Here is a 21,354-nt window from a genome sequence, read left to right on the forward strand (position 1 = left end):
GGGAGGGAGGGAGGAAGAAAAATTTAGAAAATAGAATTGACTCAAAGGCCTTAACCTTATCAGCCTGGGCTCAAGGAGGGAATAATACACACCCGCAATTGGGAAGGGTAATCTATTTAAGCCTACAGGAAAGTAGGAGGGGAAGAGGATAAGGAGGGAAGGGTGAATGAAGGGAGGGCAGAGCAGGGGGCGGGGGGGGGGGACAGTGAGTAGCAAAACACTTTTGAGGAGGATATGAGCAATATAAGATAGACAATAGAATAAATATCATTGGAAGGGAATGGGATGGAGGGAAATAGTTATTATGATTCACTACAATGTCAAAATGTATGGTACCACTCTGCTGGGCTATTGTGAAGAAAATTCTCTATCAAATTCAAGGGACTACATAAAAATTATGATGAAAAGAATGCTATCAGAAAAACCTGGAAAGACCCACATGAACTGAAGCAGAGAGAAATGTACCTATACAAAATAACAGCATTAGTGTAAGATGATCTGCTGGGAAGCAAGTGGTTATTTTCAGCAAGGCAGTGATTCAATATAATGCTGAAGAACTTAGGAAAATTGCAGTCCATCTACAGAGAAAGAACTGATGGTATCTGAAAACAAACTGAAACACGTTTTGGGGGGACAATTCCTGAATCTGAAGTTTTGTTTTTATCAGTTTTCTCTCACAACCTAGATAATGTAGAATTGTTTGTCATGATTACTCATGTATAATTTATGTTGAATTTTTTGAGTTCTTGGGGTGGGGGTGGGAGGGGAGGGAGGAAGAGAAGTTGGAACACAAAGTTTTTTTTTTTAATTGATGTCAAAATTTGCCTTTACATGTAACTTGGAAAATAAAAGTCTAAAAACAAAAATAAATATATTTAAAAGACAAAGAAAAAAGCTGTTTTATGTATTCTTGCCACCTCTTTTTAATCTCTTCTGTTTTTCTTAAATCCTTACCATTTTTTCTCTTTTTTCATGTTCACTTTTGCATGGTTTCCCCTTGATAGCTTTCATTTTCTTGAAGAGATCTCTTGTCTGTCTTATTCTGTTGTTTTCTTCTATTTCTTTGCTTTGTGTATTTAAGAAAACTTTTTTATCTCTCCTTGCTGTTCTTTGGAATTTTTTATTCAGTTGTGTATATCTTTCCCTTTTTCTCATCTTGTTCTAAGGTTTATTGTAATAAAATACATAGTCCTAAGGGGACAGTACTGCTGACTCCATGAATCTTTTTATGGGGTGGCTTTTCTGACCTCAGTCCTATAATTTATTCATACCATACTGTAGTAGGAATGGCAAATATGTAACGCAAACGTGGTGTCCTCTTTAGACAGGGCTTCTTCTGGGAAACTCCCATCAATCAAGATAAAGCAAAGACTACAGCAGCCCTTGTTATACCCAAAAAGGTCTCTTCCCAAAGTACTGGGGATCTTAGCTTACTGTGTTTGACCGTTATACTTGCTTGGAAAGTGTTCTTGAACTTTTGTGTACTGAATATTTGGGTTGTCTAATGTTGATTAATTGCTTGAAAGTTTGAAAGTTAGCCCTGCAACTACATTTTAGTACTGTTGTCACCCCTCTGCCAGGGGTTTAAGTCTGCATTGTATATTGTCTCAGATGAGTTTGCCTAAATTTCATAGTTCCCTTTTTCTAAAACAAGTTTATTTCTGTAAATGACTGTGTTGGAATGCCAATTAGTGATCTGGTTTCCTTTTTTGCAGCTCTACTTAGCATTGGTATTCTGAAGCATGGCATGTCAAATATCTAGCTGAACTCTTTCTTTGGTATTGATAGAATTTTTTACAGGAATGATTGGTTTTTTTAATTGCCTATACCTTTGAAATACCATTTAAGTATTCTGTTTGAAGAATAGATATGCTTCAAGTATCTATAATTTAAAAAATATAGTTAGTTTTTCTTCCATTGTAGGAAACAGTCTCTCTTTTCATCTATGAGTTATGGCAGAAAATATTAATTTAGCTATATAGGTCCTTAGATGAAGGACATACAATATTTCCTACTAGGCTCATACTTAATGCCTATGCACCTTGAATCAGCCAGACCTTCTGTTTCATTATTTAAAGTCTTGTATATCTTGGGGTCACTTCCACTTAACAGTAAGGGTCACAAAGGGTTATCTTGGACCGTATCTCCTGAGTCATACATTTTCCTTTAAGATACATTTCTTAAGGGGTGCAGTGGATAAAGCACTGGCTCTGGAGTCAGGAAGACCTGAGTTCAAATCTCATCTCAGACAATTATTAACTGTGTGACCCTGAGCAAGTCACTTAACCCCAGTTGCCTTAAAACATCCAGGGCCATCTCCAGTCATCCTGATAGATATATATCCACCTATCTAATCTGTCTGTCTATCTAATCTTGCCACTGGACCCAGATGGCTCTGGAGGAGAGAGTGAGGTAGCACAGCCCTCTCTCACTTAAATCCAATTCACTGCAAGTCTATGACATTACCTGATGTCATGGTCCTCTTTAGGAATAAAGGACAAGGGGCAGCTGGGTGGCACAGTGGAAAGAGCACCGGCCCTGGATTCAGGAGGACCTGAGTTCAAATCCGGCCTCAGACACTTAACACTTACTAGCTGTGTGACTCTGGGCAAGTCACTTAAACCCAATTGCCTCACTAAAAATAAAAAAATAAAAAAATAAAATTGGCAGCTAGGTGGCGCAGTGGATAGAGCACCAGCCCTGGAGTCAGGAGTACTTGAGTTCAAATCCGGCTTCAGACACTCAAGACTTACTAGCTGTGTGACCCTTGGCAAGTCACTTAACCCCAATTGCCTCATTTAAAAAAAAAAAAAGAATAAAGGACAAACAACAAGAAGATATGTCTCTATCAGAGATTGGGAGTCATTGACACCAACAATTACCTGGTTACCCTATATAATTCCTTTAGAAGTAAAACAGCTTTCTTTTATTGTCATCAAATTGAAATACCTTTGGTGTTTCCATAACCAATATGTGGGGCACCTTGTCAGCATAGCTTAGCATCACCTCCCCCACCCCTACTGCCCTGGGAAACATTGTCAGAGCAAAAGGAAAATACTCTCAACAGACACAAAGGAGAAGCTATGGGGCATCTGGGTCTTTGATCTATTCCCATCTTGTCTCTCTCAAAACCTTACCCTATCAGTTAATCCTCTGTTTCATGTGCTGCATGCATTATATGATTGACAGAAAGACAGCCTTGGAGCTAGGAAGCCCTGAGTTCACATCCCACCCCTGACACTTTTGTGTCAGACCCTGAGCGAATGACCTAACATCATAATATGATGCAGACAATTCTCTAAGCCCATAAGATGAAGAGACGGTACCAGCTTTTAAATTGGTTTCCTTATTTTGGAGTCTCATGTACTAGGTTGGGGCCCTGTTTCTATATATCCCCAGTTAAGTGTCTCTCTGAAAACTTGATACCTGTTGTGTATATTGTAGAAATATATTGTAGAGGGAAGGCTTGCTCCAATCCATGAGAGCTGATGAGTTTGCCAAGTGAAATAATATTGGGGGTGGGGGACAAATCAGGCCCAGGGCAGAGCCTTGGGGGACACCCAGTTAAAGAGCATGATTTGTATTGAGATACAGCCTAAATTTGCCTGATTGCAGTTGTACCTATTGCTTATGTTTCTGCTTCCTTGGACAAAACAGAACAATCACTCTTCCACATGACAGCCTTTCAGATACTTGAAAACTGTCATATATCCTCTGAATCTTATCTTCTCCAAGTTAAATATCCCTAATAGAAACACTTAAGGAATACCAAGTTAAAGGGAGTAGAGAGAGGAAGAAGAGCCAGTAAAGGAGACAGAAAGGAAGCTGAGGATTGTGGTTTTGTGGAAGATGAGGGAGGAGAGATTATAGGGATTAGGATTATTAGGTCACAGTACTGTCAGATTCTACAGAGAGGTCAAGGAGGAGGATGACTGAAAAACATCCATTGGATTTGGCACAGAAAAAAAGTTGTCTCTCACTTCTTTCTCTGTAGATGGGTTGCCATTTTCATAAGACCCTCAGGGTCATATTGGATCATTGCCTTCCTGAAAATAACCACATGCTTCCCAGCAGATCATCTTACACTATTGCCATTATTTTGTATACAGTACATTTCACTCTGCTTCAGTTCATGGAGGCCTTTCCAGGTTTTTCTAATAGTGTCCTGCTCATGTAAAACTTGTTTTGAAATGCTTGAGTTCTAGTGGGTGGGAGGTGGGAATGGAGGAGGAAGAGAAGTTGGAACACAAATTTTTTTTTAATTGATGTTAAAATTTGTTTTTAATACATTTTGGAAAATAAAATTCTATTCAATAAAAAAATTGTGAAAAAATAAAATAAAATAATTTTTTTAAAAGTTGTCTTAGGAATTTGGGAGTATTAAAAATATTTGAAATTCCATTTCCTTGAATTTTATAGATGTAGACAGTAGTTCTCAAAAGTGTGGTTTGTGGACCTATTAGCTCTTCAAGATCCTTTCTGGCTGTCCACAAGGCCAAAACTATTTTTGTCATAATACTTTCAGCTACTTATTTGTGTGAGGCCATATTTCCTTTATATATAAGTAAACCAAAACAACGTATTGCAGTGGGTTGAATGTAGAAGCTGATATGAGAATACAGCTGTTCTTTTATTAAACCAGACATTAAGAACATATGTAAAACAATGCCACTTTTCTCTTTTAAATTTTTTTGGGGAAATATAGCTATTTTTCATTAAAAGTATTATTTATATTAACATATGATAAATTTATTGTTTTAAAATAAATTAATAATTGATTATGTTTAAAGTTTAGCAGTTTTGCTTTTTTTTTTCTTTTTCTTTTCTTTTTTCTTTTTTTTCTTTTTTTTTTACAAACAAGTCAATTTATTAGTGAATCTGGTGTGGTCTGTCCTAATGTTTCTTGTTGGCAGCAGCCACCTGTCCGGCAATTCTGTCCAGGTCTCTCTGTCCCTGAGGTGTCAGCTTCTGGCCCCCATCCTGATCCTTCTCCACCATCTTGAGGCCTTCCAGGGCCTGCAGGACCCTCCGGGCCACGCTCTTGGAGCCTCTGCTGAAGTGACTGGGCATGACCCCGTTGTACTGGTGCCCACCGTAGATCTTGGTCATGGATCCCACCCCTGCCCCGCCTCGGACGTACAAGTGGCGGGCGGTGGAGGCAGCCCGGGTGTAGAACCAGTTCTCGTCATAGGGCACCAGCTCCTTGTGTTTGGCCAGCTTGACCGTGTCCACCCATTCGGGGACTTTCAGCTTCCCTGACTTTTTCAGGAAGGGGGCCAGGGCCCGGACGAACTCCTGCTGGTTCACGTCCTTCACCGTGACTCCGGGCATTGTGCGGGCTCTGTGTGACTAGTCAGGGGAAAAAAAAGCAGTTTTGATTTCTAATACAGTAAATATCACTAGAATACAACCAGATGTGTACTGGTAAATGTTTAACAACTGGGTTTTCCCGAAAAAAATGTGTGCACACCCACTTTTAAGTTCAATATGCATTATTAAGACTTTGTTAAATCTAGACAACTGATAAAACAATAAAGCAAGCCCATATTTGTCAAGATTGACAGATTTCTGAGGTGTAAATGCCCATAGTTGAAAATTTAATTATCACTTCTCAGCACAGTATTGGATATAACTACATAAGTAAAAGCTGTTTGGTGTACTCACTTTTTTTTTTTAAAGGTAAAGGGTTTCTGAGAGCAAAAAAAGGTTTGAGAACTGCTCACTATAAATATCTCTCTCCTATTTGCTCTTATAACACTATACATATCTCCTCCTACTTCCAGTCTGACCTATGTCAAATCAGTGAACCTCTCTGAACCTCTTCCCTCATCTCTCTCTCTCTTTTTTTTTTTTTTTGCGGGGCAATGGGGGTTAAGTGACTTGCCCAGGGTCACACGGCTAGTTAAGTGTCAAGTGTCTGAGGCCGGATTTGAACTCAGGTACTCTTGAATCCAGGGCCGGTGCTTTATCCACTGTGCCACCTAGCCGCCCCTCTTCCCTCATCTCTTAAGTAGAAATAAGATATTTGAATCACCTATCTTACAGGGTAGCTTTGAGTTAAGTGTTTTGTAAACTGCAAAATGCTACATAAAAATAGATTGCTATTATATTCAACTTCATATTATAATTTTATGTCTTAATATCACTCTTTCTAGATTTATAGGTTACTTGAGGTCAGCAACTGTCATATCTTTCTATCTCATTTTGCAACTAGCACAGTTCCCCCTGGTAGTCATTTGAGAAATGTTTAATGAATGAAAGACATGGAGATTTTCTTTCTAAAAAAGTTCTTTAACTTAATACAACATTAAATTTTATTTAAACAAGCTATCTGGAAAATTTTTGCTTAATCAAGAAAGCATCAAGTCAAAAGAATGTTAAATCATATAGGTTTACCACCTGTTTTATGGAATTTACAGAATTTTCAGGACCTTTGAAAAGAGATATCAGAGTGAGATCTGACTTCCAGTACCCTAATTGCTCTGTTGGACTAATCTTGAGTCACTTGGCTAAGATTTCTTAAGTACTTTTTTTTTTCCCTTGTTTGATATTCATCTGTCCAGGAGTAACACATTTTTCAATAAAAACCTTCATCTCATGGCAAACAAAGGGGAATTCCCTTCTGAGATTATAAAATTATTCTTTCAGACTTCAGAGAAAATGCATTTTTAAAAACAACTACTTATTTTAAAAATATTTAGATAAAATCCACATTTCTAGTCTGCATAATTTGGATGTGGTGATGGTGGTGATGATGATTATGATGATAGAAGAGTAAGAGGGGAAAAAGAAGGAAAAGAAGAAAAAACAACAGCAGAGCTTTATTAGGCTGTTTATACAACTGAAATTTTTACCAAAACTAAATAAATAATCTGTAGCCCCTAAAGATCCCCCAATGAAATTTTCCTCATTTCATTTTGTGCCATTCTTCTCAAGAGCATCCTCATGTTCAGATCCCGTGCAAGCCTCTGCTGCCTCCATGTGGCATCTGTTCAGCATTGCTTTGATCCTTGAGACTCCTGGCTGTTTTGTAGAAGGTTCTCCCTCCCTTCACTGTGAAGGGTTATCTCAACTTTACAGTGACTCTTCCTTGTCCTGCTCCCATCCTTGTGGTTCTCCCAGCCCTGATATTCCTTAATGTTCCCAGTTCCCAACATCACTTGAGATGTAGCTAGAGGAAACCATAAGCAGTAATAGCCATAACTCAGATTTCATTTGACCTATATATATTTCCAAGTCTCATAAGCCATCTTCTAGGGGCTAAAAGATAATAGTGTTTAGAGTTGGTACCAATCAGTTCATAAGCAGTGATTGAGTACCTACTGTATGCCAGGCAACATTGGGAATACCAGAAAACAATTCATGCTTTCAAGGAGCTCACAATCTAATGAGGGAGACAACATGCAAATTCCTATATAAGAAATACACACACATTCTATAAAAAGAAATTAAACTGGATTCTACTCAGGAAAGAGAACAAATCATTTGTGGAACATAGATGGTATGGCCGTCAACATCTTCACTGAACTCTATGAAAATTCAGAGTTATTTTACATTTGCTTTACCTTACAATTGAATGGGAGAGGGCCTTGTTTTCCAAGGTTCAGAGGGTTGATTTAAAGAATAATAATTGTAAGTAAATAACTAGCTCCCTTCTGTGGAAAGTATACACGTAGAGAAAGTTAGATCTATTTCTATAAAATTTTGAAACCTAGTCTTTTACTTGAAAAAGCCAAATTTAATACTAAGTATTACAACAACCTTTGTTACTTCTCACCACCAAGTTGGAGAGCCAAACTAAAAACTGAGAGTGATTACTTTTTTTTACAAATTCTAGATTGTAAACTTCTTGAGAGCAAGGATGACCTTTTGCCTTTTTCTGTATTCCCAGTGCTTAGCACAGCACCTGGCAGAGTCAGTGCTTAATTAAATACTAGTTGACTGACTGTACTTTAGGAAAATGCCTTTGATAACTGAATTGAGGATTGACTGAAGGAAGGAAGAGACTTGAAGCAGGGAGGCCAACCAGCCATGAAGCCTGAAAGAAGACACTAGAAGTGTATGAGGAGAAAAAGGAATGTGTATGAAAGACGTTATAAAGTACAATGAGAGAGAGACACATACCATTGTAGTTCATCACTCTCCTTCTAGGTAGTTAATTCAGTAAATAACCATTAAAGACTTGGGGGGTGGGGGGACCAAAGACTTTTTCCTTCAGGAAAAAAACCCTAGGAAAATTGGAGTATATGACATGCCTATGTTCCAGTGCCATTAAAACCTCTCAGAGCTCCTGGCCTCACTAGAACTCTTTTGTCTGATGCTATTAGGATTACTTTGTGTGTGAGAAAATCATTTTTAAATTATTCACCAGGAAACAACACTGATTGATAGAATAAAATGGAAAAGGGAATAATAGTCTTTTAGAGGTCCTCTTATCTTGGTTCATTTTTTTTCTTTCATGTATCCACTCCATATACACACAGACACTCCTTGGTTTGTCAATTACCATCAGTTCAATGCCTATTATAGCTTGTCATCATTTTAGTTTTACTGTTGACCCAATGTCACAGGCTCAAAGATTATTTTGTATTCTCTAGGGGGTTTTGTGTTCTATTTGCCTTTCATATTTGTCAAAAGGGTTCTTCTCCAGTTTCTGAGATTTGCCCAAGAGGGGAAAGGGAAAAAGAGGGGGTGGTCGAACTATTTCCTGAAATCCAAATGCCACAGCAGAACAACTTTACAGACATCTTGGTTCTATTAGGATTTGCAGGTCAGAGAGCAACCAGGACTGGTCTGGTAATTTAAAGAACTGGAATGGGTTGAACAGACAAGTTTAATGATTTACAATTAAATTTCTGCTGTCATTAACTATAATGAGCTTGTTAGTCATTCAGTAGGGAATTTGTTATCACTTTGGAAAGAGTCTGTGTTCACCTTTCTTAATGTGTTTTATTGTTTGTGGAAAAGACAAACAGACATCAAGGGTATTTCGGAAGGAAGGACATTGAAGGTTATTCTGTACATGATCTAACTCAGGCCAAGCTAGTGATTCAGGCTCAGAGGCGAGCTGCTTAGCTAACACTCCCCAATTAAAAATTGGGCCCCACAGACACTAGCTTCCTTGCTGCTTGCAGGCAATATGCCACCTCCCCATTCCGTTAATTTTTTTTAATTTAAATTTTATTTTATTTATTTGTTTATTTTTGGTGAGGCAATTAGGATTAAGTGACTTGCCCAGGGTCACACAGCTAGTAAGTGTTAAGTGTCTGAGGCCGGATCCGAACCCAGGTACTCCTGACTCCAGGGCCGGTGCTTTATCTACTGCGCCACCTAGCTGCCCCTATTCCATTAATTTTTAATGGATGTCCCTCGTGCCTGAAACTCTTCTCCCCATCTTCACCTCTTACCTCCCTTGGATTCTTTTAAGTCTCAATCTTTTTTTCCCCCCAAGTTATCCAGGGTTAAGTGGTCCAAGGTCACACAGCTAGTAAGTGTCAGGTGTCTTGAGGCCAGCTTTGAACTCAGGTCCTTCTGATTACAGGGTCAGTGCTCTATCCACTACACTACCTAGCTGACCCCTGGGTCTTAATATTAATGCCTTCTCTTTAAGATTTTCTCCAGTTGATTCCATCAGTATTGTAAGCCACTAAAATTAGCCTCAGGCGCCCCAAACAGGCTGCTCCTCCCCCAGTGTGACTGCTCTCCTCGAAACTGTCCCAGTCATGTAAGCCTCATTCCCAGCCCACACCCTGCTCAATAGGGATGTGCACAAAGGGCCTCAGGAATGCCCCAGCTTCCTCTGCCCAGACCCCAGCTTCATCGGGCCCAGCATGGGGGCATTGTGCCCCTGCTGGCCTTGGACACCTGCTCTAGGCACGACCAGCGAATTAGCTTGGCATGCCTGGGTGGCCCAGCCGGAGGCTTCTGAGAGGAAGAAGGGTTATATAGCCTGGGGGGGTGGAGACAAAGGGGAGGAAGAGTGAAAGGAGAGGGGAAGCTAAGGAGAAAGGAGACACGCGGTGGGGATGCTACAGAGACAGAGTGAAGGAGTGGAGCAGTGAAAAGATAGGACTGAGAAAGTGGACTAGAAAGCAGGCACAGCTGACAGTGAGAGGTAGTGAAGAGGAGCCTTGGTCCATAGAAGGACTGAGAAAGGAGATGCAGGGAGACAGCAGGCCACACCCACAGAGGAGCACGGGGATAGGCAGCAGCAGAGTCCTGGTACCGAAGTTCACAGGTCATATATTTCTTGCTTTTATTTCTAAGTTTGTTCCATATCAATAAACCCTGGTATTTGCTTAAATTGAAAAGAGGCTTCCTAATCTTTTTCTTATCAGTCTGAGAGAAGCAGTTGGGGAATTTTTTAAACAGCTCTTACAAACTGGCTAATAGCCTGTAGATAGGCAGACAGCTAATAGCAGTCAGATAGCCAAACAGCTAATTACAGCTATAGAAAGTTACAGAATATCGACTGTGAGGGGACTTACGGACCAGATATAATTTTTTAGATTAGGAAGCAAGTTAATATTTTTTACATTATCTTGTTTTTACAGACATTTGTGTGCTGTCTCCCTCTTTAGACTGTGAACACCTTGAGAGCAACACAGTGCCTGGCAAATGACCGGTGCTTACTATGCGTATAGACTGAAAAATTAAACACTAGTATGTTATAAAATGCAATGAAATTATATTACTTTATTACTAAAATTAAAATATAGTTATTTAGATAAAATAGATACATTCCTCCACCTCTGCATTCACAACAGCAACTGATCATTCTGGGTCATGAAGGTGTCCTGAAGGACAGTGAGAATTCTGCTAAAAACCTCCAACCTCACATCTCTTTAAGGACCACCAGCCCATCATAGATAAAATGTGTGCTCTTCTTACCACACAGCTCTTACTTATTTGGGGCTTGTAACACATTCTTTATATGAGTTGCTTCTCAGGGATTTATGGGAAACCAAATCATAGTTAGCACCACTAACAAATCTTCCTTGTCTGCATATAATCTTTTTAAAAACTGTATTTAGTAGACTTCTTGTAGTTATTAATCTTTTTAAAATTGTATCTCCATCAGAATATCTGCACTAAGAAACTTCATCAGAATTTTTACCGTCCAGATTGTCAAGTTTTTAGTGTCAACCAAAAAGTTACTTTTATTTTTTATTGTTTCATTTCAACACAGGACACATCTGACATCACCCAAACAACTGAAAAAGTACAATTAAACAGATTACAAGTAATAATATATGAGATTTTTAGTTTCACAGTAACAAAATCCAAAAGTGTATTTGCATTATTGCTGTAACTTATCTTGCATAATTCCAAATTTTCTAACAAAATCATTAGACCAGGTTCACAGCTTAATCACTCTATTAAGATCCTTTTTTGTTAATTTATTTCTTTGATCTCTTTCCTATTTCCTTGTGTGGATTTCTTTTCTTTCTTTTCTTCTTGTTCTTGTACTTTAATTGGTGCAGTTCTTGATGTTTTGAATCGATTGAGGAAAGCTGACCTTAGATGTGTCCATTACTGAAATCCAGTTTTTTGTTACATTTAGAGAAGGCAACTATTGAAGTAGGTGTATGTAGTAACTAGTTGTGTTGTCTTCCTGAAAATTCCATCTCCCTCTGGGAAACCAAGTATTCTTCACCAGATTTTAGGATTTAGTATCTCTCATCTTTAAAAGTTACCAGTATTGTTTGATTACAATGTGTTGGCTTTCCCCATTAATGTTATGTGAACACATCTGTCTTGTTCCTCAAATATGTGACTTGGATTATTCTTCATTTTATATTCCTGAGAGATAGGGATGATAGTGATACCATGGATAAAATGATGGACTTAGAATTAGGAAGACCTGGGTTCAAATACCTCTCCTGGTACTTATTTGCTGTGTGGCTGGCCATTTGCAAAATGCTAAATCTTTCTATAAAATGGAGGTGGAAATTTTATATTTAACATGTATATAGTTATAATATAAAGATATGTGTGTGCATATGTTATATATAGTATCACAATATAATTGTGAGCCTCAAAAAAGATAATATAAAATGCTTTGCAAATATTAAAAGCCCCTATAGATATCAGCTGGCCATGCTCTGGAAGTTTTAGCCATTTTATCTCTAAGCTTTCTACTCTGGTGTTTCACTTTCCTGAGTGGTGACTAGCTCTCTTGACCTAGTATTTCAGAAAGGGCCCAATTATGCTTCACTTCCCTCCCTACTCACTAGATGTCTCATCAGCCTTACCACTGTGTACATGTGTATGCCTTTTCTCTCCCACCTCTATTTTTTATAAAAATGATAAAATCAACTTTATCATTTTTCCTGGTAAGGGTACGTCATCCTCTGATCATCCTCTGGAGTTATCTTCTAACCATCCTTTAGGAACCAAAGTACTCCATCTTGGCTACCACTCCCCTATGAGTGTTGTCTCCCCCACTATGATTTAGTTTCCAGAAGGCATGGACTATCTTTGTGTGATACAAGTTTTTCATTAATTTATTGTCATCAGCCTCTGAAAATTTTAACTAGCAGTTATCCTTCCCCATCATATAGCCACATCAAATTTACCAGTCTTGGGGGCAGCTAGGTAGCGCAGTGGATAGAGCACTGGTCCTGGAGTCAGGAGTACCTGAGTTCAAATCCAGCCTCAGACACTTAACACTTACTAGCTGTGTGACCCTGGGCAAGTCACTTAACCCCAAATGCCTTACTAAAAAAAAAAAAATTACCAGTCTTAATTTGAAATAAATAAACCATTACCATATTTATATAAAATAAACAAAATTTAAAATAAAAATTAATATTCCAAGGTAATTGACATGATTATGCCAAATTTATATGACCTAGATATAGTCAGTGTCAATGTATTATTTCGTTGACTTCTTCAGCCATGTACACATATTACATACCAATTGTTGAAGATTCTCTTTTCCCCATTTATTTAGAATTTTATTTTTTCCCAAATTACATGTAAAAACAATTTGTAACGTCAAGTTTTAAAACTTTGTGTTCCAAATTCTCTTACTCCCTCCCTCCCCTCTCCCCACCTTAAGAACACAAGCAATTCAATATAAGTTATATATGTGTAGTCATACAAAACATTTCCACATTTGGTTATGAAAGAAAATAAACAAAAGAAAACTTAAGAAAAAAGAACTAAAAGAAAATTGTTCTTCAATCTGTATTCAGATACCCATCAATTCTTTCTCTGGAGATGGATTGCATTTGTTATAAGGCCTTCAGAGTTGTCTTGGATCATTGCATTGCTGAAAATAGCCAAGTCGTTGACAGCTGATCATCTTACAATATTGTTTTTACTTTGTATACAGAACATTTCACTTTGTATCAGTTCATGTAAGTCTTTCCTGGTTTTTCTAATAGCATCCTGTTCATCCTTTCTTTCTTTCTTTCTTTCTTTCGGGGAAATTGGGGTTAAGTGACTTGCCCAGGGTCACACAGCTAGTAAGTGTCAAGTGTCTGAGTCCATCTTTGAACTCAGGTCCTCCTGAATCCAGGGCTGGTGCTCTATCCACTGCGCCACCTAGCTGCTCCCTGCTCATCATTTCTTATAACACAATAGTGTTCCATCACAATCTCATCCCACAATTTGTGCAGCCATTCCCCAGTTGATGGGCATCTCCCCAATTTCAAAATCAACTTTTTGTTTTATATCTCGTTTTGGATACTGACCTAGTAGTAGTATTACTAGGTCAAAGAGCATGCATGGTTCTATAGCCCTTTGACCATAGTTCTGAATTGCTCTACAGAATGTTTGAATCAGTTTACAACTTCACCAAGAATGCATTAATGTCTCATTTTCACCATAGAGGATTCTAATAGAGAACATCTATCTAGTGCCTATTATGTGACAGGCACTGTGCTAAATGGTTTATAAATAATATCTCATTTGATCCTCAAGATAACCCTGAGAACATAGGTACTTAATAGTCTCATTTTACAATTGAAGATACTTGAGCAAGCAGAAGTTAACTGACTTGCTCAGAATTTGAACTGAGGCCCTCCTGGCTCCAGGTCAGGTCCTCTATCCACTATACCACCTAGCTGTGGATTCTCTTTACACAACATTATTTAAGGATAACTATTTCATCTGTCAGGATGCTTTTTAGATAATAATCTAGACCATTTAGATAATAAGGATCATGGTATAGTATATGCATGTACATATCTACTATACAATAATTCACACATTGTGGGAGTTCATTTAGAAATTCATAATGGAGAGAAAGAAAAACTCATAGATGTCAATTTATCTAGGTTCTAATTATCCAATACAATTTTGATTCAGCTGGGATATCTCTGAATTATGCATAATCTTAAATCAATATCCTCTTCTTTTTTTACATTTTTATTCAACTTTATTTTTATCTTCAGTTCCTAATTTTCTCCCTCACTCTCCACCTCAGTTGAGAAGGCTATTTAAAAAATATATATCGTGTTACAAAAATACATATAATCATGTAAAACTTATTCTGATATTATCTGTATCTGAAAGAAGGAAGGGAAGAGAAGAGGGGCATGCTTCATAAATTCGTTGGAATTCTAGTTGATCATTGCATTGATCAGAGTTCCTAAGTCTTTTAAAGTTTATGATGTTTTTAGTATCATTGTTATATATTTGTTCTATTTCCGTTCACTTCACTTTGCATCATACACATCTTTCCAGTTTTTTCTAAAAATCATCTGCTTCTTCAGTTCTTATAGCACAATAGTATTCCATCGCTTTATAAATGATATTGTAATTCTGTTCATATAATTCCTGTAGGCATCTTTACAGTTTAACTCCTGAGTATTTTATTCTGACTAGTTTTTTAAATGGAATTTCTCTTTCTACCTCTTTCTGCTCCATTTTCTTCGTGATATACAGAAATGCTAACAATTTGTATGGGTTTATCTTATGTTCTGCAACTTTGCAGAAGTTATTCATGGTTTTGGTTCCTTTTTTCATTGATTCTAGGGTTCTATAAATAAGTTATGTCATTGACAAAAAAAATTATAGTCTTATTTTCTTTTTTCTTATGCTTATTCCTTTAATTTCCTTTTCTTATTTTATTGTGATAGATAGTACTCCTGGTGCAATATTGAATAATAATGGTAATGATGGACATCTTTGTTTTACCACTGATTTTACTGGAAAGTCTTCTAGCTTATCCGTGTTACAGATAATGGTCACTCTTAGTTTTAGATACTATTTGTCATCTAAGCAAAGCTCCATTCTTTTCCATACTTTCTAGTGTTTTTTCACAGGAATGAATGTTGTATTGTGTGAAAAGCTTTTATCTATTAATAAAATCATATTATTTTTGTTATTTTATTAATCTGGTCAGTTATATTTATAGTTAGCATAAATATTAACCCACCCTCCATTCCTGGTATAAATCCAGCTTTGTCATAGTGTTTGATCTTTGTAATATATTGCTATAGCCTTACTAGGAATATCGATCTATAGTTTTTTTTCTTTCTTTTGACTCTTCTTGGCTTAGGTATCTAAACCGTATTTGTGTCAAAGGAATTTGGCAAGATCCATTTTTATGGTTAAAAACATTTGCTATAGTATTGGAATTATTGTTCTTTAAATGTTTGCTTTAATTCACTTGTAAATCCAGCTGGTCCTCGAGTTGTTTTTTCTTTAGGAGTTCATTTATGACTTATTTAATTTCTATTTAATTTCTTATTCTGTTAGTCTGGGCAGTTGTCAGTTTTATTGTCATATAATTGGTCAAAATAGTTCCTAATAATTGCTTTTATTTTTTCTTCATTAGTTGTGAATTCTGCTTTTTCTTTGTCAATACTGCTAATTTTAAAAAAAAAAAACTTTTTTTAATTCAAATTAGTTCACTACACAGATGGGACCCATACTTTCCACCCTGGATTTGTGATCTTGAAACGGGTAGTGGGTAACAAACTTGCCAGATGCCATCCACTCTTGTGCTCAACCCTAGCTTGGATCACTCTGCCCCCATTCTTCTTGCCATGGTGCCCTGTCTTAGCCCTCTTTCAGTTACTGGCTATTGGCATGTACCATGTTCCTGGCACCCCCAGTTTCTGCAGACTTCTCTTGTCTTCTCGCTAAAGTGCTACTCTGGTCTGGAAATGTGACTCCCTATGACTTTGTCTTCGCTTCCTAATCAGAACTAGATCTGGTGTATTTTCTAGATCTTCATGGAGCAGGTTTAGTAGAGACCAGGGCAATCCTCCTTCCTGTGACTCTGTCATCTTTACTGTGCCATCTTGCTGCCAACGAATATCCTCTTACCAAGCTTTTGTCATTCCCAAAACACTGCAGTGGTATAGGTGTTTTTCTTGTCATCTTAATCTTTAATGCACTTAAAATGAACCTACTGGCATATAGAATTAAAATGTAGACTTTCTTAAGTAAGCAACTATAGAATCTGAGGGGTTTTCCCAGTGGTATAATTTTACTGTTAAGTGGTCATATCATATCATATCATATCATTCTGAAATGCTAAGCAGTCATCTCAGTCTATGCAAAGTGTAACTAGTTATATATCAAAAGAAGTTAGACTATTCAAGTTGATGTTTTTCAGCATAATTTTTATATATGTTTGCATGTGGAAATGCCATCTGTCTTTTGTTTTTGTTTTTTGTTTGTTTGTTTTTGTTTGTTTTAGTGAGGCAATTGGGGTTAAGTGACTTGCCCAGGGTCACACAGCCAGTACATGTCAAGTGTCTGAGGCCGGATTTGAACTCAGGTCCTCCTGACTCCAGGGCTGGTGCTCTATCCACTGCGCCATCTAGCTGCCCCTATTTTGTCTTGTTTTTGTTTTTGTTTTTGTTTGTCTTTCAAAGATAACAAATTTATACTCAAACAATCAGTAGCAAAAATTGCATGATTATATCAATAGATGTTAAAAAAAAAAACTTACTTTGGGTTATTATTTCCAGTTAGTTCTGACTTTTGATTTTCTACTCTGTTCCCTATCTTATTTGATTTTAACTAATCTTTAAGAGGAGCTTGTTAGAAGAAAACCTTTAAGTTGACTTTTTTTTTTTTTTTTGGTGGGGCAATGAGGGTTAAGTGACTGGCCCAGAGCCACACAGCTAGTAAGTATCAAGTGTCTGAGGTTGGATTTGAACTCAGGTCCTCCTGAATGCAGGGCTGGTGCTCTATCCACTGTGCCACCTAGCTCCCCCCGAAGTTGACATTTTATTCTACCAAATCAAATGGTTTTTTATAGTTAACAAAACAGCTAGCACAACAGGACATGCTATACCTTTCCAGCCAATTATCTTCCTGTAGTGATGTGATCTATTGTAGAATATAATTTACAAATTCTTTCCTGTTCCTATTTCATATTTTAATAAAACATATTCTCAAAATATGGGTAGATTATTCTCATAAAGATTTTGGAGAGATGAGAAAGTAAGCATATTAGTTATTTTTCTTTATTATATTTGGGGGGATATAGGTAGTAATAATGTCCATGATTTTTTTTCCTAAGCATATGAAGTATCCTTCTTTTTCAGCAATTTTGGGAATCAATTCCTCAGTTCCCTGAAAGTTGTAGAATATCTCTTGTCCATATATTGTCTAAAAGTATTCATCTAGCTCATGGTTTAGTTCTCTACATGGCTACCGCTGAAAAAGAATTACCTTAACAAAAAACAAGCAAATTTCTGCTTGCACAGCTTTTTTTAAATCCAGCGCTTTCTTAGTTCAGAATCTCAGGTTATATTTCTAGTTTTCATAGTGTCTAATTCATCTTCTTAATGATGACTTTAAAAATATTTATTATTAAAGAATATCTTTCAATCTGTTATTTCGATTCTGGCCATTTTTGCTACTATCTTGTTTTTCTTCTTTATTGGGTCATGGTTTCTTTTCTTTTTTGATCTGAATAATAAAAAGTCTTCAGAAGCCACAAGGGATCTGCTTCATAGTATGAAGATCAACTAAAAGGTCAAGATTCTCAAGAGAAACAATGAAAAAAAGTATGGGGATGGAGGTGGCTAGTGGTACCAGAAATGAACTCTGCAATGCAATAATCATCAAAACAATTTAATACTGAAAAAAAAATAAGAGATGTTGATCACTGGAACAGATTAGGTACACAGCATACAAAAACAAACATACTAACAGTGTTAAATAAACCCATAGACATAAGGGCTCATTATTTGACAAAAACAGCTGGGTAAACTGGCAGTCTGACAGAAATTAGATTTAAAGCATCTTAACCCATATACCACAATGAATGCTAAATGCATAAGTGGCCAGATATAAAAAGTCACATAATAATGAATTTAGGAGACCAAAGAAAGAAATGCTTTCACCACTATAAACTAGAGAAAAGCTCATGACCAAAGTATAAAGAGAATCACAAGAAGATAAAATGCACAATTTTAATCACATAAAATTGAAAAAGGTTTTCGCAAACAAAACTAATACAGTTAAAATGAGAAAGAATTAACTGGGGAAAATCTTTGGCGCGAGTTACTCTGAGAAAGGACTCTTTTAATAGATCTGTAAGAACTGATTAATATAGATATAAACAAGATACATATTAATATACATATAAACATTCCCCAGGAGATAACCAGTCCAAAGATATGGTCATGTAAGTCTCAAAGGAAGAAATTCAAGCTATCAGTGACCTTATGCAAAATGCTCCAAATTACTGATAATCTGACAAAGACAAATGAAAACAATTCAGTGTTCTACCTCCCATGTAGCAGATTGGCAAAGCTGACCAAAAAGGAAAAATGAAAATTACTGGAGGAGTGCAGGACAACAAGAACATTGGTTGGTAGAGCTGTGAATAGAGTCAGCCGTTCTGGAAAGCAGTTTTGTACTGCACACCCAAAGTCACTCAACGGCATCACCTTCAGACCAGCGATAACACTCCTAGGTCTTTACTGCAGAGAAAGAGGGAAAGGATCCAGAGGCACAACATTTTTTTTTTTGATAGCGGCTCTTTTTCTGGTAGCAAAGAACTGAAAAATAAAGGGGTGCTCATCAACTCAAGAATTGTTCAACCATGAAATATGAATGGAGTACAATGTTATTGACCCCTAGGAATGATGTACAGTTTCAGAAAAGCCAGGGAAAACTTGTAAGAACATAAAGTGAGCAGAAGCAAGAGAACAATTTATGCAACAACATTGTAATTACAGAATCTCTGAAAGTCTTGGGGGGGGGGCAATGGTGGTTAAGTGACTTGCCCAGGGTCACACAGCTAGTAAGTGTCAAGTGTCTGAGGCCAGATTTGAACTCAGGTACTCCTGAATCCAGGGCCAGTGCTTTATCCACTGCGCCACCTAGTTACCCCCTCTGAAAGTCTTAATAACTCAAATCAATATAGTGATGAACCATGATTCCAAAGGACTGATGATAAATCATGCCACTCGCGACTTTCTGATAGACATAATGCATAATGAAATATAATTTTTTGACATGCCCAGAGTGGGATTTTGTTTTGCCAGATTATGTGTATTTTTTACAATGGTTTTATTTTGTTTTAATTGTGGATCAAGGTGAAAAGGAAAGGGGAACTAACAGTAGGGCTCCCTCTCCTCCAATAAAAAAGATGGTCTTTTAAAGTACTTTTTTTAATGCACAGAGGATAACAGAAGAAAGGTCAGAAAGAAACACTAACTAACCAGATAGCTTTGAAAGTTGTTACATGTTGAATTTCTTTTTTTTTTAATTAATAAAGTATTTTATTTTTTTCCCGTTACATGTAAAGATAGTTCTCAATTTTTGTTTATACAAGCTTTACAATTTCAGATTTTTCTCCCTCCCTCCCCCCTCCCCTAGACAGCAAGTAATCTGATATAGGTTATATATATATATATATATACACACACACACACACACACACACATAATAACATTAATCCTATTCTTGCATTAGTCATGTTATAAGAGAAAAAATCAGAGCAATGATGAAAAACCTCAAAATAGAAAAAAACAACAGCACCAAAACCAAAAGAAATATATGGTTCATTCAGCATCTATACTCCACAGTTCTTTTTTTTTTTTTTCCTGGATTTGGAGATCCTCTTCTATCATGAGTTCCCTGGAACTCTTCTGTACCATTGCATTGGTGAGAAGAATACAGTCCATCACAGTAGATCAACACACAATGTTGATGATACCGTGTACAATGTTCTTCTGGTTCTGCTCATCTCACTCATCATCAGCCCATGCAAGACCCTCCAGGTTTCTCTGAATTCCTCCTGCTCATCTTTTCTTACAGCACAATAGTATTCCATTGTATTCATATACCACAACTTGTCCAGCCATTCCCCAATTGATGGGCATCCCCATAACTTCCAATTCCTTGCCACCACATAAAGAGCAGCTATAAATATTTTTGTACATGTGGGTCCCTTTGCCCTTTCCATGATTTTTTTGGGAAAAAGACCCAAAAGTGGTATTGCTGGGGCAAAGGGTATGCACAGCTTTATCGCCCTTTGGGCATAATTCCAAATTGCTCTCCAGAATGGTTGGATCAGTTCACAGCTCTACCAACAATCATGCTGAATTTCTTAAAAGGAAAGTCTCTATGTGACAGAGACTCGGTTTCATGGACAATCATATCCAATTCATGGATAATCCTTTTTTTTTTCTACTTCATATATGGAAATGCTTATTTTATTTGATGTCTGAATTCAAAATAAATTAAAGAAATACAAAGCATGCAAATCATTTCCAGAAAAAGCCACAAGCTGTAGATTTATTTGTATCAGTGAAGGAAAAATTAGTGTTAATACCTCAAGCAGAAATAGGTATTTTTCTAACTTCTATTTACAATTCATCTTGTACTTTTTCCACCTGAGTATTCGAGATTTCCTGGAACCTCAGTGTAACACTGCATCTTCACTCAAGCAGCTGTAGAATGTTTTCACTGGATTGAAATGTGTGGTTAGAGATAAATAAGTAACAGGGTTCATTTTGCCAAAAGAATTAATTTAATCAAACCTTTCAAGCCCAGTTACATTTTTTTTTTTAAGTATTAAGGCCTTAATATCATCAAAGTATTATCTTTATCTGCTTCTATGTAGTTTAGTGCAAATGAGTTTATCCATTACAGGTATTATAGATATTACATTGCCCTAGAAAATGTCATTTTACAATAACATATTTAAAATTCATCATAACCAAACTTCACCTTTAAACATCACTATAATATTATTTGCCCGAGGTGGTAATTGCATGGTCATCAATATTGTGAGCTAGAGTGTAAGACCTAGCAGCAGTCACTCTTTTGAAAGGCCACCTATTTCCTGTCTATTGCTTAGTTTGCATGCATAAACATTAGTTCTATGACATTAATTATATATTTCTATAACATTATATTATTATT

General features: G+C 36.9%; 2 protein-coding genes across 2 annotated transcripts in view; one reads left to right on the plus strand and one right to left on the minus strand.

Moving 5' to 3' along the window:
- The window catches only part of ERC1 (ELKS/RAB6-interacting/CAST family member 1), a 313,654-nt gene that overhangs the window by 192,141 nt on the left and 100,159 nt on the right, over nt 1–21,354 (plus strand). The gene's annotated exons all lie outside the window — the stretch shown is intronic.
- Nucleotides 4,894–5,334, minus strand: LOC122728007 (40S ribosomal protein S19-like). The gene has a single exon (XM_043966010.1). The coding sequence runs from the start codon at nt 5,329–5,331 to the stop codon at nt 4,894–4,896; it is 438 nt and encodes a 145-aa protein (XP_043821945.1). The 5' UTR covers nt 5,332–5,334.

The sequence above is a fragment of the Dromiciops gliroides genome, chromosome 5 (genome assembly GCF_019393635.1).
Source record: "Dromiciops gliroides isolate mDroGli1 chromosome 5, mDroGli1.pri, whole genome shotgun sequence".
NCBI lineage: Eukaryota > Metazoa > Chordata > Mammalia > Microbiotheria > Microbiotheriidae > Dromiciops > Dromiciops gliroides.

What these genes read in the sequence shown, in the direction of transcription:
- LOC122728007 (XM_043966010.1), bottom strand. Translation starts at nt 5,331, where the DNA reads ATGCCCGGAGTCACGGTGAAGGACGTGAACCAGCAGGAGTTCGTCCGG.